This window comes from Gallus gallus, chromosome 20 (genome assembly GCF_016699485.2).
Source record: "Gallus gallus isolate bGalGal1 chromosome 20, bGalGal1.mat.broiler.GRCg7b, whole genome shotgun sequence".
NCBI classification, from domain to species: Eukaryota; Metazoa; Chordata; class Aves; order Galliformes; family Phasianidae; genus Gallus; species Gallus gallus.
The window spans coordinates 2,548,300-2,573,615 of NC_052551.1; the positions used below are offsets into that span (position 1 = coordinate 2,548,300).

At 54.2% G+C, this 25,316-nt stretch overlaps 1 protein-coding gene across 4 annotated transcripts in view; it reads right to left on the reverse strand.

Annotated features, from left to right (window-relative positions):
* CBFA2T2 (CBFA2/RUNX1 partner transcriptional co-repressor 2) overlaps positions 1–25,316 on the reverse strand; it is a 51,435-nt gene that overhangs the window by 2,358 nt on the left and 23,761 nt on the right. For 3 of the 4 annotated variants that reach the window (NM_001011689.2, XM_046902818.1, XM_046902820.1), the window contains 9 exon segments: positions 1,354–1,544; positions 1,828–1,896; positions 3,473–3,665; positions 4,721–4,806; positions 5,478–5,731; positions 6,317–6,495; positions 7,018–7,107; positions 9,130–9,371; positions 12,217–12,360. In NM_001011689.2, coding sequence (NP_001011689.2) covers positions 1,354–1,544; positions 1,828–1,896; positions 3,473–3,665; positions 4,721–4,806; positions 5,478–5,731; positions 6,317–6,495; positions 7,018–7,107; positions 9,130–9,371; positions 12,217–12,360 — 1,448 coding nt within the window. 4 annotated transcript variants of the gene reach the window in all.

The window sequence follows — 25,316 nt, forward strand, 5'->3', positions numbered from 1 at the left end:
AGCGGCCGGGCTGCAGCTGGGCTCATGTGATGGTGAACGCCCACCCAGAGGGCGAGTGCAGCTGCCACCATCACTCAGTGCTGCAGGCAGGGCAGGCAACACATGGGGCTGCACCGGGACAACCTGCAGGCTGCCAGCACCGAGCCCACAGCAGCGCTAGGAAAGCTGCGTCACTGCTTTAAGCTGCTTACATTTCAACCACTGCTGTTAAATCACGCTCCCGAGGTCACACAGTGTGCCAGGATGCATGCCAGCTTGTAAAGCCCCCAGAAAGGAGCACCCGGTGCTGTGAGGCTCAATCAGGGATGCTATCAGGTCCCAGGGCACCGCTCAGCTCCCACTGCTCTGTGCAGCAGCACAGGGCGAGGGATGGAGGCAGGAGGGGATTCTCCCCCGAGATTCCCCTACAGAAAACCACTGCTCACCTCATCCCTCCCTGAGCAATTCCACCCGCTCCCACTGTCTGTCTGCTGGTTGCTGCACTGGTTCATCCTTCAGCAGTTTCATGGGAAAGTACCAGAGCACACACACGTCTGTAACAGCACCCCATGTCCACAGGGCTGCTGCCACGTGTGGGGATCAGAGCTTCCCAGAGCATCCCAAGGGAGGACAGAACTATACTGGCTGCCCGCGTGGCCCGGGGTGACACAATTCCCCGCTCCCTTCTCAGTGTTGCTGAGCAGAATTGTGCAAAGGCCGAAGCATTTGTGCAGAGCAGTGATCCCACTGAGCCAGCCACACGTGGCCCTGACATCACAGAGCAGGAATTACCCGATCAGCTCCTGCTCAGCCCCACTGAGACCTCCAAAACCAAACGGAATGCATTCCCAGCCAAAGAGCAGCGCGGTACAGGGACTGCTGCCTCATGCACACTTCCCCTGGACCCTATGGGGTTGGAGGAGCAAAAGCCCTGCAGAGGCAGATCCCAGAAGGCAGCCAGGCACACACGTGTGCGGCATGAGCCCGAAGAGCGAAGTCCCGGACAACACACACCCACTGCTGCTCAGCAGCACCACAGGCACAGCGCAGCCACCGAGCGATGGCAATTCCAACCTCTCACACAATCTGTTTGCTGCCCTGCACTGTCCTAAAGCCCACAGACAGCACTTCCTTATCTGCACACATCGGTACTCCGAAGCAGCACATGTCTGAGCGGGATGTTAAGCCGCCCCACCAACACCCTTTTCTCTCTGCAGAAATCCCTGCAGCTGCCCCACATCCTGCAGACGGTGCCCTCACACCACCACTGCACTCCCAGGGCTTTTAAAAGGGAAGAAAGCAAGGCAGGGGACACCCAGGCACTGCGGGACAGGACCCGGGCCTTGGGACTCGTGGGCCCGCCCGGCGCCGTACCTCCGTGGACTCCTCCTGCTCGTTGATCACCAGGAAAGCATCCTCGGTGGCCTGACGCTTGGCGTCGGCGATGGTCTGCTCCATGCGCGCCCTCTCGGAGGCGATCATCTCAAACGCCTTCTGCTCTGCCTCTGCCACGGCCTTCTGCACCTCCGACATGGCCTGGCGCTTCACCTCGTTCACGGCTTCTTCTGGAAGGGAAGCTCAGCCTCACCAGCCTGCCCAGACCCTGCGGCTGCGTGTCCCCACTCAACACAGGGATGGGGGACACGGTTGGCACCGCTCTCACAGCTCCTGAGCACGGCTTGGCCACGGGTGCACCACCGGCACCGTGCAGGGGGAGCACAGCCTGTGCCAAGGCCATGCAGGGTACAGCCTGGGGCTGTCCTGCAGCTGGGCTGCTCCAGTCACCGCACTGCAGCACCAGGGCTCACCCCGGGCAATCCCACAGCCAGGGCTCCCAGCAGTGCTCACCTGCTTTCTTCCATATCTCCTCAGTGACGTAGCCCGGCCCCGACCTGCTGCTGAACTCCCGCAGTGAATCTGTTGGAAGAAGAGTGAGGCAGGGAGGGTTAACGGGACACGACTCACAGCAGAGGGTTCCTCCAGTTGGGGCCGTTCATCAGACACTCAGATGATAAATCACAGCCCTCAATTAGTGCCCTGCATCATTTATGATGCAGTATAACCCATTCCCATCTCCCGGTATACTCTGCAACAACTGGAGATGCAGACACACCACCAAACGCTGTGTGCTGACCCCAACACCGCCCCCATAAAAGCCATTGATCCCTTCAGCTCTGCATGGGATTCCCACAGCAGCCAAGGGCTGAGCTATGCCAGGACTTCTGACTTCAGTTTGTTCTCCCTTCCACTTCCACGCTCTCTCCCACTCTGGGTTCAATACACACCGTCTCAGCTGTTGCTTCTGTGCAGAAATCAAACTGAGGTAAAACCCTCAGGATAAATTAGGTTTTAAGGCTGCACACAGCAAATGCCCAATAACAAATTCTATTTCAGTTCCTGCTGCGTGGCTCCGTGCTATTGTTTCACAAGAAATGCTCGTTCTTGCTGTCTGAAAACTTCCAAAACTCATCCAAACACAGCTAAACCTGAGCCAGACCCTAACCTGGGGGCCTTTTTGATGTGCAGGAGGATTCACTTTATGGATTAATCCAAACAAGTTAAATATTTATCACTGAATTGTTAGAGCTGGGGAGGGACCTTTAAATGCTGTCTGGTCCCCCCCCTGTGATGAGCAGAGACTCCAACAGCTCCATCGGGTTGGTCAGACTGGGACTCTGAGCTTTAAGAACTGTATGCATTTAAGCCCTCAAGGTCAGAATTGATTTGGGTTTCAGTGAGAACTACGTGCTCTCAAACTGAGGCATGAGGACAACTTTCCACCTGTATGGTAATGCTTATAACTGCCACGATGACAGAAGAATCATCATCCAAAGCAACTAACAGCTTTCTCCCTGTCATTTCATTGCGTAAAGTCAAGCTCATCTTTCCAGTATGTTCTATTTAATGACTCATCATCAGTCTGAAGAGTTTCCGAGCCAGCAGTCAACCACTGTGCTGGAAGGAATCATTGCCCACCACAGGTATGAAAGAAACACCAGTATAGGGCACAGCGGTGGGGCTCATCCAGGACTGAGGAACCTTCACTTTCCTCATATAAAGGGGACTTAGGAGAGCGATGGAGAAAGACCCTTAATCAGGGCCTGGAGTATCAAGACTGAGGGGCAATGGTTTGAAACCAAATGAGAGCTGATTTAAATTGGATACAAGGAAGACATTGCTCGTGATGAGGGCAGTGAGGCACTGGCACTGCTGCCTGGAGCTGTGGGTGCCTGGAGGTGCCCAGTGCTGGCATGGAGGGGACTGTGGGCAGCTCGATCTGGGGGGCAACCCAGCCCATGGCAGGGGGCGGAGCTATGTAAAAGTCCTTTAAGGTCCCTTCCAACCCAAACCACACTGTGATCCATTTCTATTGTACTCCTTGTGCCTAACCCAGCTTTGCTATAAATCAGACACCTATTACTCAAAGACCCATTCTTAGATAACACCCTTTTTCTCATGCAGCCTCCAACCCGTACCGCCCAGCACCGCTCACCGCTGCCGATGGAGTCGGAGCTGCCGGGGCTGTGCCGGGCTGTGCCCAACTCCCCCCCTGCCTTGCGGGGCTCAGCCTCACTGCACCGCCTCTTCCAGTAGTTGAGCTCCTCACGGTCGGCCTCCTGGCAGCGCCGCAGCACGGCCATGGAGCGCCGGGTCTTCTCCACCATCTCCATGATGCAGTTCAGAGCCTGGAGGGAGGGAGGCGGTCAGTTCTGCTGCCTCTGCTCACCGGGTGCCCCAGGGGCTGTCCCAGTGAGGGAAACCCACAGCTAAAGGATCTGAGCACGGTATCTCAACAGTATGCAAACAAACACCACTGGGTCCCACGGCCATCCATGCAGCAATGCTGTGGGTGTTACCACCTCCTGAGAGGTGTCTGGTTTGTGTCTGGTTTGGTCACCAACAGATGTGGCCACACTGCTCAAGGTGGAGCGAGAATAAACTGCTCTCCCACGGGATCAGAGTGCCCGCGCTGTTGGCTGTGTCCCACATGGCAGTGGGGACATCTTTATGACTTTTTATGACATCCCTCTGTCCAACCTAGAAGAACTGGTCCTGCCACCAGCACTCCAACTTAAAATGTTCACCTATGGGGCATTCTGCTCCATACCCACCTACACGAAGCACCAGCTTTAGGGCATAAGTAAGCATAGGGCCCCTCTGCGTTTCAAAGCTGAGTTTCAATCCGATCTCTTTAGGGGAAGCAATCCAGAGACGTGCTTGGATCAGCACAGAAAAAACAGGCTCTATAGAAAGTGTGCCAGAAGTACCAAGCCTGGCCATACCCAACCATGCCCCATAAGGGCTGGCAACCCAGGAGAAAAAGCCTTCAACCAACCCCAGCATTGTTCTTTTTTTAATCTGTAAGCTCCATACAAGTGCTGCACATGACACATCTGCATGCTTGTTGGCACAGTGCTGGCCTAGGTAGCTGCTGGAAGACCTGTGCACGTTACTCTGACCTGTGCAGGTTGTTCTGAGAGCCGGCAGGAGCAGCTCTCCAGCACCAGACGCTTGGTCCAAACTGGTTTTGGCTTCCAGTGGGCACAGGCAGAGGAAAAATACCAGGAAACTGCTCCTGCTCCTACTCTGCCCTACTGTTGACCTACTTGTGGCAGCCTGTCCAACTGCTTGGAAAGCCTGGATAAGGTATCATACCAACAAGAAGAAAATCACTAATTGGAGCAGGCGAGCAGTGGGTTGCTGTGTCCCACAGAGCTTCCCACACCTCCCACCTCCTTACATGATCGAGGTGCTTCCACTCGTCAGCCCACTCCCTCTCTGTCAGGCGGTGGTCCACCAACTCATCCTGGTAACCTCCATTCAAACCTGCAACAGACCACAGCGGGAGGAGGGATGAGATGGAGCAAATGCTTTCAGTGCTGCAGAGGGAACTCGGCCCCGAAGCAACAACAGAACAGGATTTCTAACCAGGTATAGCTGTAATTTTAAGACACATCTCCAAGATGTGGCTTACAGGGCTAATTGCATACGGGTGCTCTGATCCTTACTTGTGTCACCCCCTCAGAAGTGCTACAATCCCCTTGCAGGCCTGGACCTGGCTTGCTCAGCGGGCAGTTCCCTACAGTAAAGCCAAAGGGGCTCCAAGCTGTGACTCAGGGTGCCCCGCTGGAAACAAGGCAGTTGCTTCCACACACCCCTACCAGCATCAGCAGAGAGGAGAGGTCACCCACTGCTCTCCCCACACACCACAGATGTCCCACATCAGTCATCTCAGAAAAGTTAATTTCTTCTTATTTCCACAGCCTTTATCTCTGCATGCTGGCTTGGCCACGGTCAGCACCAACACCAGGTCCTGCTTGCTCCTCACCCCCGGTGGCCGCAGCCTCATACACACAGAGCAGCTCTGCCTCTCCCTCAGTCTTCCTGCTTTTAACTTTTCACTGTTTGATGTTTTCTCTGACTTGTCTGCAAAATCCCTCAACTTTCTTAGGGGACACGCCTAGAATTACAACCCAAAGCCCTGCAGAGCTGCTCACCGAGCCCGCCGTGCCTGTCCCGGATCTCCCTGTGCTCCAGCATCTTGCCGGGGTCTCTGTACAGATGGGAGGTGGCGATGTCTTCCAGGGTGTAGTGCTGGAGGGGTGGTGGGGTGGGGTGGAACTGCCCGCCGGGGTTCAGCATTGGGATGCTGAGTGCTGGGCTGTGCCGGGGCGCAGGGCTGATGGTGCACACACGCTTGGCCGGCGGCTCCGTCGGCAGCGGCTCCCTCTCGAAGCTGTTATCATCCCTTCTGTAACCACACCGAGAGACAGGGATTTGTTAGTGCTGCATGAACAGGCACAGGAAGGGAAACATGGAGAAACTGAAGCAGCAGAATGTTTTTACCGGAGGGGCAGAAGGAGGGAGCTGAAACAACCACGATGGACTTGTGAACAAATCCACGGAACGACCTTGCTAAAAGGAGTTCACAACGCACAAGTGTTGTGATTCATCTTTCTGAGCACAACCAAATTAAGATTTCACAGCTTCTATAAATTTGAAGTGTGCTCCACATAATTACGTAATGACTTTTACTTGGAATAAAGGCAGCGAAAACAAAACTGTGTCCTTCCCAGTGCTGACAGCGCCTCTGCCTGTCGCCTTCCTGGCTCAGGCACTTGGGCGACCTGATCCCAAACAAGGAGAGGGTCTGCAGCCAAAATATCAGTGCTATGAGCAGGAGTTACGGCCATGGACAGACAGCAGTGTCTCACCAATAGCTGTAAGGAGTGCCAAGATCCTATGCTTGGCCCACAACACTGTTCAAAGTTTTAATTCACCTTCACTGCTGTCCAAAAACACAGCTCCGGGAACAGTGTGGCAAAGGCTCCCTTACCTGTCAGGGCTGTGCCTCTTGCCGTTCCCGTTGACCTCAATGAGCAGCTCCGAGGAGTCGGCTGGGGAGGAGGTGGTGTTGAGAAGGATGTGCTCATGCTGGGCCAGGTACTGGGATGGTGTCTGCTTGGCAGCCCGGGCGCAGTGCAGCAGCTCTCTCTGGAGCAGAGGGAGGTTGGCCTGGAAAACATGCACGGCTCTGCTTCACGCAGCCTGCATGGGCACGAGCAGGTTTGCTCAGACAGCATTAACAGCTCGAGCCTGGGGCCCTGCTCAGCATTTCCCAGCTTGTCATGTCTGCACCGGGCAGACCTACCTGTGTTTTCTCAGGGGCTGGGGATGGCCTGGGGCTGGTACACACAGAAGCACTGTGGGAAGCACTCTGTGCTTCCAGCATCTCGCTGCCCCAGACGCACTCTATAAGCCAACACCTCAAACACTCTAGATCCCAACATTTTCAAACTGCAGAATGGAGATTGGTTTGTCTCATTTATCCCTAACACACAAGCAGACATACGTGGCTCTCATTACAAAGGCAGCTTTCTGCGAGCCAGCAGCACGTGGCAATGGCCACGGTCTGCGCAGTCTGTCTTGGATAGAATAGTTCTGGTGCTTGTAATGAGAGCTTCCCCAGCAGGGACACACTGCCAAGCAGCACAGCCCTGCACAGCACAGCCAGCCAGCCCCACCAGCTCCTGTCACCTTCAGGAAGGGGATCACAAAGGGCCGCAGGGGGAAGTTCGTCGCCTCTTGCAGCTTGCAGTGAAATTCCTCAATCGTCACTGTTGAGTTCTGGGAAAAGAATTAAGAAAAGAAATGACCATTTGTTCTTATTTTTAGATGCTTGGAAAATGGCTCAAAACAAACAGAACTAGAAAGGAGACTGCATCTGCCACAACAGGACTGACAACGCTCACATCGGATCCTGCCTCACACAGCCAAACAGACTCAGGCCAATGGAGCAGAACGACTGCACCAGGCAGGGGGGGCTGTGGGCATTGCCAGCACCAGAGCGGGGGGCAGCAGGCCCAGCTGGCACTTCCTGCAGCCCAGCCAGGTTGCCCAAGGCGGGCAGCAGCTCCAGCTGCTCCTTCCCTCCCTTTCAGCTCAGCTCACCCAACCTATCCACCATCCACGAAGTCACCAGCAGCCTGCTGCTCCCACACTGGTGCCTCCAGGTTGGGTGCTACCTGAAACAACCTGCATACACAAAGTTCTTCCCTGCAGCCACAACTGCCATCGGGGGGGGACAGTGATGAGCAGAAGAGCTTGAACAGTTTGTAATTTCCTTTGCTAGTGGGTAAACTAATGTACTGCCTCACACCCATGGAAATACAGCCCACCTGCTTCAGCAGCAGCACTCGGTGCCCACTGCTTAAGCCCTGTGAAGAACCCTGAGGCTGCGAACAGATTTGTGTATGCTCTGTCCAAGCCAACCTGGGGAGCAGCAGCAGTACTTCAGGCTGCCCATGGCCCAGCTGCATTTGCTGCATGCTCAGCCTCTGAGCAAAGCTGCCAAGAAGCAGAGATCAGCTCAGAGCTGTGCTGGGCCGTGCACCAGGTGGCAGCTGGGCAGGTGGCACAGGGCTGTGCTCCAGGACCTTGGCTGGGCGTGCGCAGGGCTGTGCAGCATTCCTACCAGTCAACTCGTACCACTGCAAGTACTGGATCCAATCCTGCAAGCCCTGTTCATTTCTTTTCTGAAGGATGTTTTCAGCTCTCCTTAGATGCAGAGAGGCAGGAGGCCGCGTGTGAACTGCGTGCACCACAAGCAGCAACCCCAGCTCTTGCAAGCCCAAGCACAGAAGATGCAAAAAGTGTCATTTACCAATCCCCTTCCTGCTACTGCACTGTCAGACTGCCATAAAAATGAATGCAGCTTAGTGACAGTTTGCCCAGCCACGCACTTCTTGTAGGTGCAGGCAAAGCACTGAGGCCTCGTGCTGCACTGCCAGGCTTCCTATCTTCCCCAGGCCTCGGCAGTGCTAGTGGGGCTGTGCTGCGGTATGCAGGAGGGAAATAGCCCACTAAATGCACCCTGTGCTCAGCACTGCCTATCAGATGAAGTGCCTGAAGCATTGAGACACCCTCTACATACTTAAGGCTTAGAAATGGATTTCTTTCAAAAAGAAACAGACACAGAGAGCACCCCCACAGCTCTCCATCACCCTCTCTCCCCCCCCAGCAAGTTGTGCATGTAGCACCTGCAGAGCTGCAGCAAACAGGATGGTGGCCCAGCACGCAAGGCCCACAGCTCCCTGCAAGATGCCCTTTACAAAACAGCACCCAAAGCCACTGGTCTGTATTTGCAGAGGTGCTTGGGCATGGAAGCACCATCACCTCATCAGAAATCACACATCCCTTCTGCTCCGGGCTTAGGGGTGCAAAGAAGAGAATGCTTCCCTGGCAGAAAAGCACAGGCTCCTGGGAGTTGCTGGGAGCTGCGTTCACAGGAACAGACCAGGAAGCATAGCACTGCCCATGGCTTCTAGTGAGGAAGGCAAAGAGCACCAGGCCTGCAGCTCCTACAGCAAAGCATAGTCCCAAGCCCTCTGGGTTTCCATAAGCTCAGCTGCACCTGGGCTCACGTCAGTGCAATGGGACAGACTGCTTCTGAAATGCACTGACGAAAAAAAAAAAAGCCAGTGAGTTTACCAGAAAGCACAAACAATACGAGCTGTGCTTAGCCAACAGCTCTGCTTGCAAAGGCCCATGATATTGTGCAATGGGGGCACGTGTCGGCTGCTGGGATCCCATCACTACAATGCTTTTGCAAAAAGAAACGTCCCCTGGGCTTCCCAGGGAGCAGCTTACCACCAGGGCCAGGACCAGGGTCCGCACCTTCTCCCCGATCTCCGGAGAGATGTCATTGCCAAACTGCTGCAGGGTGGTGAGGAAGCGTTTCAGCTTGCTGAGCTGCCGCGCACCGCACGTGGCCGGGAGCTGCTGGTTGGTCAGTGAGGAAGAGGAGGAGGAGGCCGGGCCGTTGCCAAAGCGCTGGGGTGGGGACGGTGCCCCGTTGAGCGTTGGGGGGGAATGGTTCATCCCGTTGGGCACTGCAGGGGGGAGACAAAAGCGTTATGGCATGAGATGGGCACGGCCCTGAGGGCTGCGTCCTGCCTGCAGCGTGACCGTACTCCCCACGGAGCTGAAGGGAGTTTGGCAGACGCGGGTGTTTGTCCAACCCAGTCCCATCTGTGACCGTGCCTCCTCTCAGCAGAAAGTGTGATGAAACTGACTGCAGCTCGGGAAGCCCGCAAGGGATTAGAATAAATTGTTGACATCCCTTCAATGCTGTTGTGCAATCTGAAGTCGTGTCTGGGAAATGGTGAGAGCAGCTGTGCATGGGAGGCCCAAACTTCAGATAAACCCAGAATGTTGGAGGCGAAAAATACACCGTGGTAAATACAGCTGTAGCTGATGCACAGGGCTGGCCTTAAAAGCCCAGAGCTGAACAGTGCACCTCTCCTGTGGAGACAGGCTGAGGGAGCCGGGGCTGCTGGCCTGGAACAGACAGCGCTGGGGAGGCCTCACTGTGGCCTTCCTGTACCTGAAGGGAGTTCATAAAAAGGAGGGGAGCAACTCTCTACATAGGCAAATAGTGACAGGACGAGGGGGGAACGGCTTTAAACTAAAACAAAGGAGATTTAGGTCAAAAAACTGTTTACCCAGAGGGGTGTAGCGCCGGCACTGCTGCCCAGAGCTGTGGGTGCCCATCCCTGCAGGTGCCCGAGGCCATGGGTAGGCCCTGACAGCCTGAGCTGGGGGCAGCCAGCACATATTGGGGGGGGGGGGGGGGAGGGAAGCCCCCAAAGGCCCTCCCAGCAGAGCTGCCACAGGCATGGGAAGGTGTGTGCTGACCTCAGAGAAATGCAGCCTGCCAAACATTCCCACTGCAGCTTCCCCAGGATTTCTCCTTGGCTCTTCCAAAGAAGCACACGGGGAGGGTTTTTCAGAGAAAGGTACGGAGGCATTGGAGCAGTTAAACCACCCTGGGCACAGCGAGGCATAAAGGCTCCACACACCTGGAGCTGGGGGGTGAGCACGGAAAGAGGAAGCACAGTCAGTTGAGATCCAAAGGAAAGATAAGGGTGAAGAGACTAACCAGGGCAAAAGGGTTCTCTGAGGCATAACAAAGATGCGTTCCTTTGTGCAGAGAGCAATGATGAAATGAAAGTAAAGACTGAGGAAAGAGCTGCAAAGGCAGAATGGGTTGGTGCCTTCTGCTCTGGGTCAGTGCAACCAGAGAACCTCCTGGCCACACTTCCCCAGGCCAGGAAAGGAACAGAGGTGTCCTGCAGAGATCAGCAGTACCTAGCATAGCAGCAAGTATTGAGCTCAGTTGAAAGGCAATGGCAAGTACTCATGGAGAGCATTGGTTCTGTAGTAAGCATGTAATAAAGAGGGGTAAAGCCACCCCAAGCAGAACAGTGCTGTACAGCCTCGTGCTCTTCAGAGGCTGCAGCCAAGGAGCTCTGCCCCATTCCCTGTTTCTTTCCTCTTGTTCTTAGCAAGGGAAGAAGGGGAGTGAAGGCTGCTGTGTGTGGGCAGGAAGGAGCAGGGGCTGCAGGGGAGCACAGGGTGAGCAGGAATAGGAAAATCATCCTCGAGGGCTACACCACTAAGTTCTGCATTAGGTACCGAACTGTCCAAGGCTATCCTTGTGTTTCCAGCCCTTCACAGGGCAGGCCATGCACAGGGTGGCCCTGACCATTGCCTCTGGGCACAGCTGAGAAGTGAAAAGCATGAGTAAACTTCACCGCAGCTCACAGCTCTCACTCTACTGCAAAGAGGCAGTGAAGTCAGCTGGGCCAGGCAGACTGAGGTGACTTGGACCTTAACAGTGTGCCAAGCAGCCTTATTGGAAAAATTAATTTCTATCACTTTGCTAATGGTCTTTTTCTGCCTTAGCAAAACGAGAGCCATTAAAAAACCCTCCGTGTATAAAGCCGGGGATAACGTGTCTGGCGGGATAACCCAGTGATTAGCACTGCTGCCAGCATCTCTCAGTGCATTAGCTGGTGTCCCGAAAGAGGCTGAATGGTAGAGCTGTGAAATCCCCTGCCAAGATGAAACGGAGATGCCCCAGACGCTGCTGTGGGTAGCAGAGCAATACACACACAGCCAGGGGACCTCAGCATGGGAATAAAGGTGAGGAGAGAATGAGATGTCCACGAGCCATGAGTAGGGTAAGGTAATTCCACGCTTGACTGTGAAGTAAAACAGTGGAAAACTGTGGAATAATGCCATTAGATGATGAGATTTTAAGATGATGGCTTAAATGTTTTCTAAAAGGAAAAAGCACGAGCCCTGCGTTCTTCCTGCGAGGTTGGGCTGAACACCCATCCCACCTGGGGAGCTGCCTCTGAGCAGTGCCCTGCAGCTGAACGGGAGAGGTTATGGAGCAAAGATGGAGAACAGAGAACTTGGACGGACAGCGAGGAATTTCCAAGGCTGTGAAATTAAGAGAGGAAAACTTTCTAATCTCGGCTGCAGAAACGCTGTCTGCAAAGCGAGATACAGCAGAGCGGGAATTAACTCTGCCAGATACAGCACAAAGCTCAGCTCCCGGCTTCTTTGAAGCCAACCTGATAAAAGCCTTCCATTTCTTAAGGAGGTTATTGCAGAAATCACATCTGCACCTGCACGGAGAGGGACTTGAACAGACTGTGACAGCACTGGGACAAGCAGGAGAGGGCAGGGGGGTACTACAGACCCCATGGTACGTCCTACATAGGCAGCAGGAAAGCCCCAGCCCTCGCTCCCAGCTGTGCAGCACTGCCAGAGCTCACTGTGCTGGCCAGCAGCCTGGCAAACAGGGAGCCCTGCCAGATGCTGGCACAAGCAGAGCTCCTCCTCGCTGGGTCAGTCCCGTGGCAAAGTGATTTACTGGGGGCTTACGTGCAGTTGGGGTGAAGGAGACGGGCCGGGGGCCGCCGGGGTTGACGGGGGGCAGTGGTGGCATGTTGGGAGGAGAGGACCTGGTCTGTATCTTCACTTCCACGGGCGAGCCGGGCATCACTGGCACCCTCTTCTCACCAGCAACTGTACAAAGAGAACATGGACACGTTACCAGCAGTCCTCAACGGGGATTTCCCTGCCAAACACAAGAAGCAGAACTGCAAAGGCTTTACCTCCATTAAAACAGTGGAGGGATACCAAAACCACAACAAGCTGCTATTATTTTAACTATAATAAAATCACCATACTAATATAACACTGCTAAACTCTACTCACACACCTGGCCATGCTTTCACACCACGTGCCTCTCACTGGCACACTGCTGCACTCCCACCAGTAACAGGCTGCTGCTGGAGGAGCAGCACTGCTACATGCACAGGAGCTGCCCTGGCTTGGTGCAAAGCCCTGGTACCCTCCTGGCCCTTGTCCTCAGCCCCCAGGCACACGCTTTGGACACCAGAACACGGCCACTGGTCCACCTTGATTCCTCTTCTTCCCCTCTTCCACTGTGTACATACACAACTGGGCTTTGCCATAGAGAGAAACTGAGCCTGGAACCTATCTTTAAGGTTTTTTTAATCTGTCCTCCTAAAGCATTCCTAGGTCATGCCACACACAGCGTGGAAGCACCAGCAAAGAAAGCAGGACTAACCTGGTTCAACTGCAGAGGGGGAAAAAAGAGCCACAGATTTGATTCCCTAGAATACAACCAGCTAGCACTGTGCTACCAAGTGAGGAAGAAGTTACCCACAACGAGGGTGGTGAGGCACTGGGACGGGGTGCCCTGGGAGGTGGTGGGTGCCCTGTGCCTGGTGACACCAATGTCAGGCTGGAGCAGGCTCTGAGCACCTGATGGAGCTGTGGGTGTCTCTGTTCACTGCAGGGGGATGGGACTAAGTTTAAAGATCCCTTCCAACTCAAACCATTCTACAGTTCTACGAAAGCCAGGTCTGGAGGAGTCAGCACCTCACCTTCGGGTGTGCTCCAACAGACAGCAAGGACCAGGCAGGGCAGATAAGCATAAAGCTTCCTGCTAAAGGCCTGGGGCCTCTAAAACCCAGATAAAACCCATCCTTCTAAAACTCAGTTTTAGCCTAATCGCATCCATTTCATGAGAACCATGCCTACAGAACAGGCTGTGAGCAGGGACGTGAGCCAGCCCCTGGCTGACTGGGACTAAAAACCAGACAGCCTTTGTCCCACGGAGACGCTGCCCTCCCCACCTCCTCTTTGCACATTTCACTATTTAGAAATATTTACTGGCTCACCAATGGCAACACAGCAGTGCTGCCTCCAGAGGCACAGAAGATGCTGCAGGTCCCAGCAAAGCTGGAATCGTGGCTGAGAGCTGAACACCAGCACAGCTCCCTGGGTTACACTGCACCAAGGGCCATCCTTGCTGATGGCCGAATGCCCCAAGCAGGACACCTGCCTGCCCTGGGACACTGATGGGTTTTCCATTAGCAAGGCCTGTTCCAGCCCAGGTGCTGGGTGCTCCCATGCAGCTCCTCTCAAAACGCTTACCAATGTTGTGTCTGTTTTTCCAGCAGTGCCTGCAGCACACGGACTGAGCACATGTGCAGCACAATGCTTTTACCACTGTGCTGCCCACTGACCCAACCTGGTGATGACACAGTGAGTTTGCACCCAGGAACAGCAAATGTGAAGCACAGAGGGGGCTGCAGCACCGCAATCCCACGGGAGGGCTCCTTCTGACATGGAAGCATTGGGACATCACACTGGAGGATGATTCACCAGGAGCAGGGAGAAACCTGAGCACACTGTTCTAATCCCAGCTTGATGCAGGAATGTCACATCCTCAGGAAGCTGATGGGGCAGATTCCACAGCACTTGGAGTCACAGCTTTTAGATGCTGCAGAGCTCCTGCCTGGAGTGGGACAGCTATGGCCCAGAGCCTGTGCTGTGTGCCCCATGTGCTGTCAGTGGGGCATGTGGGGTGGGCACCGACCACAACAGACCACACTCAGTGATTTCCGTTACAGAAGCCTTCTGACTACTGTGTTTAGTGCAGAGAGTGTTGCTATGATAGGTAACCTCAGAAGAATGGCTAACATTTGCTTGCACTGTAAACTGTATAAAGAAACCGCTTTGGTAATCTCTCCCTGCTTGTGGGTTCGAGAAAAGGCACGGGTGAAAAGAGCTGTAAGTCAGGGAGCATCTCAACCCCCCTGGAACTGATGTTAATACTAAAATGCCTTTGGTAATCAGAGAACAAAGTAACAAAAAGAAAAATACAGCAAGGTGAGAACAGGGCACTGCCTCCCTGTACAGCCAGGCAAGGGCTGTGGGGCAGCTCGGGGGGCAGGCACTGCCTCACACCTCTGCCCCACTGCATTTTGGCTGTGCAGATCCACACAAAGCCAAAGCCCTGAGCCGGCTGCGACGCTGAGCCACGAGCCTGCATGGAGCAAAGGGCAGGGGAGAGAGCAACAGCACTGCTACAGCACACAGCATGTGGATGCTTCATACACATTTCTGTGATAATATTTATATGTGCACAACTTAACACCATACCACAAGCCCTACGCACGAGCACAGGCAGTATCTGTAGGCTGTTAAGCCCTGCTGTCAGCTGCAGACGGCAAAGCCTTTCCTGCTCCTTGATGGGAAGCAGATCTGAGCCCGTGGCTGAGGACACACGGCATGGATGGGGGCAGCCCCAGGTGCTGTTGATGCAGGTGCAGGATGCCCCTGGTCAGGGTTCAGGATGAAGGAGGAACCTGCTGCACCGGGGCTGACAACAGCTGCACAGAGCCCTACTGCTTCCTCACAGCCCCGTTTGCTGGGCTCGGGCACTCCAGCTTAGCAGGCTGCAGCTTTCTGAGAAGTCAGAACAGGGAACCCGTTGGAAGGAGTGAGGGAAAAGCACGCTGAGCACGGCACAGTGCTGCACAGCTGGCTGTAATGCACACAGCAGGATCCGCCTTTTGCTTTTGCAGGTGGCAGGGTGGAGAGCAGTGTCACAACGAGACTGTATCACCAAGGCTTTGGCCACGCAGGGTTAGAGGTGAGGTCTGCGAGTTAGCCAGTCGGTGTCTTCTGAACAACAGTTCAGAGTCAGAAGAGTAAAAGTAGGTGACGGTTTCAGAGAGAAGAGGTTTAATTGGAGCAAGCGCCTTCAACTTCCATGTAGTACACACGAAAGTGTACACAGACATATCACAGAACAGGCAGGACATGCCTCAACTGAAGCAGCCACCCCTCAAGGCTCAGAGCCCCGAGCTCTCCCACCAGCAGCATGCTGGGCAGACGGGCACAGAGCACAACACGGCCCACCCCAGGGTGCCCAGCAGCACCGGGAGATAAACCACACTCCGGGGGCACCACTCCTCCTTCTGGCCTCGAACCTCATATATAACACAATCACAGAGCACCAGCAGCTCAGCCAGACAAAGCCTTCCCAGCAGCACAGGCTCAGCAACCCCACTGAAATGGGAACTCAATCACAGCTTTAGGATAAAGCAAAGCCTGTCCAGGTGCCAAAAGGCACCATCTGAAAGAGCAAAGCGAAGGGCTCCGGTGCCACGGGCCAGCAGGACCCTATCCACGGCCTTCACAGACAGAGCTGCTTCAACACAACCCCATACATTACCCTGGAGAAAAGGCCCCAGAGCTCCGTCCCACGCTGAGCACCGTGCTCACACCGTGCTGCAGCTGGCTCTGCAGCTCCTGACAGGCAATCTGCATGCAAAGAGAAGCAGCACCCGCGTAACCTGACCTGCTCATGTAAGTAGGGTGAAGTGAAATATGGCTCGCCACCTCCCAGCTCTGCTGAATGTTTATTTTGAATAACATGCTTATCTGCTCCAACTGCTCACCATCTGTTTCCAGTCTCCACCAAGCTAATATTTTTCACATTTAGGCACCGAGAAATGGGAAGAATTACATTTAAATTTTATTAACATCTTTCCTCCGCTCCGAGGTCGCCATTCCCTCCCCTCGACAGCTCTGAGCCATCTGCAGAGCACCTCTGCAGCTCCAAGGGCTGCACGGGGCTGCCTGCATGTGGCTCCCAGCAGCTCAGTGCCGCTCCAGGCAGCTCCCAATGCTCAGAACTAAACCAAGGAAGGACCCAACAGCATACCTTGGTGCAGCACTGTGGCATCAGGAAGCGATGGAGGAGGAAGGCTCTGGGATGGGGCAGCTGGCAGCAGCCCAAGGAAGCACAGGGTACTGAGTCCTCCTTAGCGGTGACGGAGAGCTCTGAAGTCAGCTTTTACCCCGTGTCGTGTCGCTGGGTGTACGGCACAGCCACGCTGTGACCTGCAGGCTGCGGTGGGAGGGAAGGACAGCACCTCGTGCAGAGCCCCGCGGCACAGCGAGCTGCCGAGCCTGGGACCGGCGCTTCGTACATCAAAAATAAACGCGTGCATCTCCTCTGCCATCTCCTCCTCTCCCACACACAGCTGCTTCGCTTTAAATCGCAATTCGGCGCAGTGCTCAGATAGAGGAACTTGAAAGAGCAAAGTATGTTATCATTCGCAACCAGTCCAGAAAGCAGTTAATAAGGGAAATAAGATTAATAATTGATTCCTGACGGCAGACTGCAGATCGCTATCTGCTTCGCCCTTCGGTGCTCTCCGTAACGCCCTATCAGTGCTCCCACCCTGCAGCCCATTCTGGGCTCTGCAGCGGTTCCCCTCCGCTCAGCCCCCACCCAGTGCCCAACCCATTGAAACAACCCAAAAGGCCTCCGTGCAGAGGTCTGCTTTCTCAACCTACTCCATAGCTGCTGCTTTCAGCACAAGTCCCCTCTGGAAAAGCACCAGCCTGTGGCACAGGGTGACAACAGCAGCGGATGCACAGACCCTGCAGAGCGCTGCTAGGAGCCCAGCTGGGGAAAAGAGCTCTCCGAATGGACCAGACTGCCTTCAAAGCGGGGTTTTAAAACAAAGTTCTGCTATGATCTGCCAAGGTTTAAAGCAAAAAAAAGCCCTGTTATGAAAAATCCCATATGTTACATGGAACAACTCTGTACTGCAACTTTGGGAGTAGGAATCTTTTTTTTCTTCCCGCTGCAAAGCAGATAAAGGTGTGACTTCCATATCTGAAAATGCTGACCCAAAAGGCAGAAAACTGGCTGCAGCAAGCTCTAACTTCTGGAAGTGCTTTCTACTTCCACAGAGGCTTTAAGGCTCCTCTTTACACACAGCTTGGCCTGCTCCACAGCGCCTGCCCTCCAGATGGAACACATCAGCCCAGCCCCATCTCAGTGCCCTCCTCTGCCATGGGAAAATGCCAGCACAGCCCAAGGAGCTGTGTTTAATTGGCATCCTCTTATTGCTAATCAGCTGTGAGGGGCTCTCCACAGCTCCTAAAGGTCAATAGAAACGCACCCACTGATTTAAAAGGGCTTCAGAGGAGAGAAAGATGAGATGCTGATGCTGAGCACCCACAGCCCGATTGTCCCACAGGCAGCTTTCTGCCCAGCCCTGCCACCTCTGCACAGTGGTCTGTTCGTTGCTGGCAGCAGAAATAAACCCCAATCAGTCTGTTCTGAGCTCCCAGGCTGCTGACCCTTCCTCTCCCCCACCTGGCATTCCATTCCCCAGCTCTTGGTTTGGTAGGAAAAATCAAGTTGTGGAAGAAGAGGTGATTTTCCAGACAGCCCTGCGCAGAACGCAGCAGATGTTGACAAAGCTGCTGTTTCTAGGTCAGTGCAGCCCACTGCCTTACGGGCTCCTCACCAGCCCTGTCCTCACCAGCTGAGGAGCAGCCACATGGGAGCTCCCTTGGAGGAACGCCTCAAGCAGAGCCCGCTGCACTTCTCGGTGCGTTTCCACCTCCAACACCTGCAGACACGCTGCTTCATGAGAACCAGATCAGGGTCAAAGCACCACGACACGTGTCCCCGTCGCACGGGAAGGAGCACGGCAGCAGCTGGCCCATGTGTTAGCACAACACAAGCTGCTTGGGGTGCCGTGCCCATGTAGGAAATCCCCGTGCCCAGCCTGCTGCTCCTGGTTGTAAACTGCCAGGGAAAGCCCCTCTGACCTCCAGCATGCCACAGAGACCTCGCTCACAGCCAGCAGGGCTTCAGAGATCAAAGCTGGAGGTTCTCAGCTGCCCTTCCAAGTGCAGACTGAACCAGGAGGGGTATCCAGGACCCCCTGCAGCCCCAGCCCCACACTGCAGGGGCTGCAGGGTCTGTGTTCCTGAGAGTCCAGAAACAGTGAGGGAAAGGCAAACACGAGTCCTGATCAGGAGGGACACCCCTCCCCAGACTCATGTTTTACCTGAGCACCCCTGAGATCAGATGGCACCTTCACAACAGCACAATTTTCCATAGCCATACTTTCCATATGCGCCTCTTCCGTAAGCCGGGGAGTTCTCAGTCCTGTTCTCCTCCGCCTGAACAAAGAGGCACGTACAGACACCTACAGAAACACACACCCCACATATGGCAGGGTCAGCTCGGAGCACCTGGGAAGTGAATCCAACAGAAGGTAAAGGGGAGCAGTCTGAAAGGGGTTAGAGGAGGAAGAATTCTCATTTCAAATAAGAAAATAGATTCAAACCCATCATAAACTTAAAGTCACCCAGGAAGCAAAGATTTAAGGATTTCAAGCCTTACTATTACAGACGTACAGGAGGATGGTTTAAGTTAGGAGCTTCAAAACCATGGTTTAGGATTGCATCTATCTTCCCTTTCTCCCTCGCCCTGCTGCTCAGTGACCTGGTTCCCATCATCACAAACCAATCTAGACAGCAGCCAGCACAGAGCAAACCTGGGCTCCCTGCACCGCAGTGCTGCTGGTTAAATGAGAAGCATGGCCACCACCACTGCACGCTGGGAATGAGAGGCTCCAACTCACAAACCAACATGCAAAAACCCTCAAGCAAATCCCCAAGTTTATTTTCAACTGCTGTTTTCCTTCCTTCCTCGGTCACAGGGAAGGCTGTGACACAGTGCCTATAAATGCCCTCTAACGATGCAGCAGGCAGAGCCCCATCTGTGCCTGGGCACAGGTGAGACTTCTCACCACATGTAAGTGCACCTGCCTTCCAATTACACTCACCAGCCCATTAGGCAAATGAGATTCGCATCTGAGAGGCTATCTGAAAAGTCAAGAAACAGGCCCTGAAGTGAGACATGCTTTATAACCCATGTGAGCTGAGCTGGGCCTTGGGACACAGCGCATATCGGGCTGTGCTTGGTGCTCTCTGGGTTCCTGCTGCAGTGCTCAGTGCTGGTGGAGTTCTGAGCATGCAGAGTTCAAGCCAAGGATATCTGTGATCCCTGCACCCTCACTCCAGAAAAATACAGCCACTTCTGCAGGGCCCTCATCATTGCCAGGTTCTGCCTTGCAGCAGGAGAACAGATTATTTTCACCTATCCAAAATAGACCCCAATATCACCGGCCCAAAACAACTCAGACTCCTGCTGGGTTTCTCCCTGCACTTGGGGGAACACCACGGCCGCTGAGCTCCAGGACCATGCCAGCACCCAGAGACACACAGCAGCAGAATGGGCTCACGGCAGTGCGTGGTGTCACTGAGGGCACAGGGAACAACCTGCCCTGCTCAGGTGATCTGAAGAATCCATCTGCCTGCATGGACTTTTTTTTTTCCCCTCCAGTGAGTTTATGCAGAACAGAGACAACCTAGCTCAGCTCCCAGCATCCAGATGGCACTTGCAAACCTTGTCTGTGTATCAAATGTTGTTTTTTAGATCAAGTGTCCCTGGTTGACAACACAGAACTTGGTGATGCTATCTTTAGAGAGGCTCTTCTGCAAAGAAGCACCCTTGGAGCACACGTTGTAGGGATATGCTAACATGGCAGCTCTCAGCAGGCACACACAAGTCTGTTTGGGGGGCTCGGGTACCCCAGAATGAGCCAAGCATGGCTGAAGCTGAAGGGTAACCCAGCCCCAGCTAACAACAAGCCCTGCAGGAGAGATCCATCAGTAAGACTGCAGAGAAAGGTTAACATCCAGCACTGCAGGATGTGCTCATGGCAAAGCCCACTTGCACGCGGGAACGATGCTTACCAAATCCCTACTAATGGAGCTGGAGCAGCTGAACACAGGCAGCAAACTGAGATTTCATTCCTTCATTCCTCCTGGAGGTTTGGGGACTCCTACATCGCTTTGTTCCTCACCTAAACACAAAGGTCCAATAACAGACCAACAACTGACTTCCCCCGAGTCTTTATTTCCTCCTCCAGCTTTCACGCACGGATAAAAGCACCACAAGCAAAGTAACCACTTCTAAACACTCCATTAACAAAGAGCAGAACTCCAAAACTTTCAGTTTCACGTACCTCTGAGGCAGCAACGGTAGCCTCAGTAAGTAGCTGTAATCCTTGCTAAAGCAATATCAGCCTCCCCCTAACCTCGAGTTGCTTTCCACGCTCCTCAGCTCCAGGATCATTAAAGCAATTGGCACCTGCATGGGAAAACGCACAAGACCCAGCTATGTCCTGCACACTGCCATGAGCAGCACGGACATAGGGAGAACACAAAGGGGTCTGCAGGAGCAGGGAAGGTCCTGGCTAAGCTCAACCCCTGCTCCAAAGGTGACACTGACAGCGCAAGGGGCAGAGGTGACCCCTCCTGCCTGCTGCTGAAAAGAACATTTCAGAACAGCGACATCAGGTAAAGCAGCAGCTTCTGAAAAAGAAAGTGATCCAGGAGGCAGCTCCTTCCATATTGCAGGCGCTCACAGTAAACACCATATGGCCTGCTAATTTAATTAGGGAGAAGAAACCCCCGAAGTTTGAGATTTGACTTTGAAGGGTTTAAAACAAGTCTGAGGAGAATTGCTCAGCATACGGCATGAGGTTGCTGCCCTGCTCCAGCCATCCTGCAGCCGTCCTGCCAAGCCCTCGCCTGGCACTCACCTGCAGGCAGGAGCTGTGGAAGTGCCCAACCTACAGCCTTGCCCCACGGTGCTGGGTTAGCAGAACTAAAAGGATTTCTCTGTTCTTAACACATCTTCCAGTGAGCAGATGAGGGAAATGAGCTTTCCCTTCTCTGACGTGGGACAAAAAGCAAGTCTGGAGACATGAGCATCCCAAGCATTCCAACAGCTTTCTGCCACTGCTGGGGTGGTATTGTAAGAACTGATTGAAACTGGAGGAAAAAAAAAGTGGAGAAGTAAAAATAGTACCTCCTTTTTGCTCCAATTTGGACAATTCACAGCTCTCAGCATCCAGGGTCTTTTCCAGACCAAGACTGGGACACACTCACGTGTTTCAGCAAGGGGCTGTGCAGGGATTCCCTGCTCTGAGCATTGCCAGAGGGAAGCATGCAGACCTGGAGCAGGCAAAGACAGGGTTTGTCCAGGAAGCCCACTGATTACCTAGGAAATAGCCTCCTGAGCTGCAACAACTGAAGCTCACAGGACTTTCTTCTCCAGCCATCTTACAGCCCCGGGTGGCAACACACAGCATCTCATCTAGGGGTGCTTTGGGGAATGTCACCCAGTGCTATGCTGGGCACAAATCTATGGGAGTACATCATCATTCAATGAGCTGCTGGGCCAGCAGCCCCCAGCACAAACCCCATCCACTGCAGCTCTGCAAACTCCTTCTGGGAGGCCAGAAGTGCATCCTATGGGAAACCTATCAGCGCTCCACAGAAGTGCACAGCCCAGCCTCCCTCCAGAGTCACCAGACTTGGTCACCTGTGCCATTAGGGCAGGAGAGCATGAGGGATGCTGTACCCAATGGCTTCAACACCACAAAGCCAGCTGTTCTCACCCATCCCTGCCTGTCCCATGGCAGCTAAGGGCTCATGGGCTGCTTCTTGGGATGAGCTCCCACCCTGCCCCTTGCAGCAGCTGCTCCACAGGAGCAGATCTTCCCCTGAATTGCAAGATGGCAGTGAGAGACACAGCCCCACAGTGCTCTGTGCTGCTCTGCTGGTGACAAACCCAGAAGAGATTTGACGTTGCAGCCTGCTGCCCTCTTCATGAACCATGCTGGGAGAAGGCCGCCCTGTTCCCAGCACTCTGCAACCTCTATCTGCACAGTTTTCCCCCAGCTCCTCTCCACACAATGAATTAACAACTAACCTGTTCCTTTTTTGTCGTCTTTTTCTCCCCCAGCCCATCCTGCTCTGTTCGTCTGCTTAACAGCAGTGGCACAACAGTGTGCCACGGAGACGACTTTCCCATTTTCCGGTTAACAATAAAAACCCCAACAAACATCCAAAGAGCAGCAGACTCCTTCCTGCAAGCATGGAACCTCCTCTGAGGACACCGCAAAGATTTAATTTACTGCCAACTGCCCTCTGGCTATTTTACATTTATGGGGTGGGGGTGAGGAAAGGAAGGAGGCAGGAGAGGGTGTAATTAGCTCTGCTTGTAAAATGGTCATCACGGAGGTAACGGTGGCTGGGATGCAGAGCCCGTCGGGAGCTTAATAGATTTCAGGGCATTGTTCTTTGGGAGTGCTGAAGTGTGCGTGGGGTGGGAGGAATAAAAAAAAGGAAAGAAGAAAAAAATCAATGAGTGGATCCTACTTCTTGCCACAACCCCATATGGAAGTAATCAAGCACGAGGGTGGCAGCTGGGGCCAATAACAGTCACCTGCAGTTGAGGGACATGGGGGTTTCGGATGGGTTTTTAATGCTAATTTCCATGGGAAACAATGCAGGAGCGCGCGGGGCGCAGCCGCCGAGAGCACTGAATGGCCCCGATGGGAACAATGGCTGCACCTGGTGCTGCAGCACGGCCGGCACGCGGCACCGCGCCGCACATCTGTTCCGCCCCGCACCCGGCACACACAGCGTGCAGCAACAGGTCGGGCTGCCAGCCTGCAGCCAGCACTGCACACCTCGTCCTGCCCCTCTGGGGAGAGCTCAGCACGGACCGATACGGCGCTGTTGGTTTGGTTTTCCAGGTCCCTTGGAAGGGATGGCTGCAGGTGCTGCAAGGGAGGGTCACTCCTCGCCAGCAGCGAGCCCAGGGAGCTCATCCACAAACCTCCAGCTCTGTTATAAAAATGCCACTGAACAAAGCCAACCAAAGCCATGGTAGTTATTCTTTAAAATGCTTTGAGACCTCTGAAATTGCCATTGTCCTCATGCATGTCTGTGGCCAACACACAAAGCACTGGGAAGGCCGAGGTCTGGTGGCTCAAAGTCACATCAGGCTCAGAGGCTGAGCCCAAGCCTCCATCCTGCACTGCAGCAATGAGAGCAGCACCTCCTGCTCCCAAACCAAGGTCCATGCTGCTCCGTCACCAGCTGCTCCCAGGATGCCATCTGAATTAAGGCTCCAATGCAGAAAAGTTTAAGGGCTCCTGGAAAGCTGCAGTGCTGTTGCCCCAGGAACCACACTGCATCCGAGCCCATCTCACAGTGAGCTGCTGACAGCAGCCCTGCGCAGAAGGACTCAGTGCCATAAAGGGAAGCTTGCAACATCACGGTACTGGTAAGTCAGCTCTTTTGTTATGGGGAACAAACCCAAGCAGCAACAGATTATAACCAGCTCAAGTTCAGATGTAAGACACCAGCCAGTGCTGCCTTAAACCTCTTACACACATACACAAGTCCTCAAATGACTCCATCCAGCTACCCAGACATCCTATAAACATTGTGTACACACAGATCATGGTTCTTGGTCCTCCAAACCCTGAAAAATTAGAGCTGAACAAGCAGAGGGCCCCTAGCTGCCCCATTCCAAACGGGCTTTGGCTCTGTTAGCTTCATAAACCCCTGACCACCCAGACAGGACAAGCCTGCAGAGATGATGGGGTGCAGGAGCCCACACAGCAGCACCACTGTGGCCCTTTCACTACTGAACGGAGTTTCTGCTCTTTTCCTTGGGGCAGACTCTGCATAACACACTTCTCAGACTAAGAACTTATTCTTCTTGCTTTTAGCAACCCTCCTCCCCGCGCAGACCCTTCAGACCCTCTGCTCACTGCACTCTCCTGCGGTCATTCTTTGCCCAACCTGACTCTGCTTCATCCTCTTCACCCAGCTTCCCACGCAGTGTCCCTGGGTTGCAGGGTTTGTTGGCTGCTAGAACTGGGGCAGCTCCGGGCACCTGGCAGGGGACCTGCAACTGTTCTGATGATGCCTCCATAGTCCCCAAAAATCAGAACACCATTTCCACCCAAAACTGAAAATCACAGTCCAGAGCGCAGCTCTGAAAACATCTGCACTCAGAGATGCCACACAAGTACTACAACCAGCCACCAAGCTCCAAGCCATCCCCATCACCATGCTCAGCTCCTCACACACCCCAAATCCTTCCCTTCATTTTTCCTTCTACAGAACCCACAAAGGAAAAGTTTTCCCCAGGACTTCAACAAGAACCCGGAGCTTTAGGTTGCTCAATGGCCCAACTGCACTGCCCTGATGCTAGCAAAACTTCCGCCTGCTCCCAAGTCCCTGGAGCAGCTGCTCCTGCAGCCAGCAGTGAGCTCACATGCTGGGCAAACCCCCAGGCTGGCTGCAGCAAGGCTGCTGGCCCGGAGAGCACAGGGTGCTGCCCCTGGGCACTGCACAGCCTTGTCGGAGCTTTTCTGCTCCTATATCCTCCTTTGTGCTGCTGTGCTGCAAGGTGCCCAGCTCGTGTAGCTGCTGTCTGCTGGCTCTCCTGGGGACACCGAGCAGACTCAGAATCGTATTAAAGAAAACAACAACAAAACTATATCCCAGCCCTTTGCAAACTCCAAGAGAAAGCAAACCCTGGGGTGGGAACGTAGCGCGCCCTGGAGGGCTGCTCCCAGCCGGCTGCTGCACGGGAGTGTCTGCAACTGCTGAGCCTTCCCCAAAACCAGGGGGAAAGGGCAGGTTTGGGGGAGGAGGTATGTCAAATTACAATGGAGTAAAGCAGGAGCCGAGATGCAGCAGCTGCAGCCCGGCAGTGGAAGCGTCAGGGCAGGGAGGTGCGCTCCTGTGCCACATCGATCCACAGATTTACATGCTGGGAGCATCGGCTGCTGCGCGAGGAGCGCAGAGACAAAAAGGAGCATTCTGACACAATGCAGAGAAAGACGAAAACGCAGGGAAGTGAGGAGGACGGAACAAACCTGCCTCTGCAGATTTCCCTCAGCTTCAAT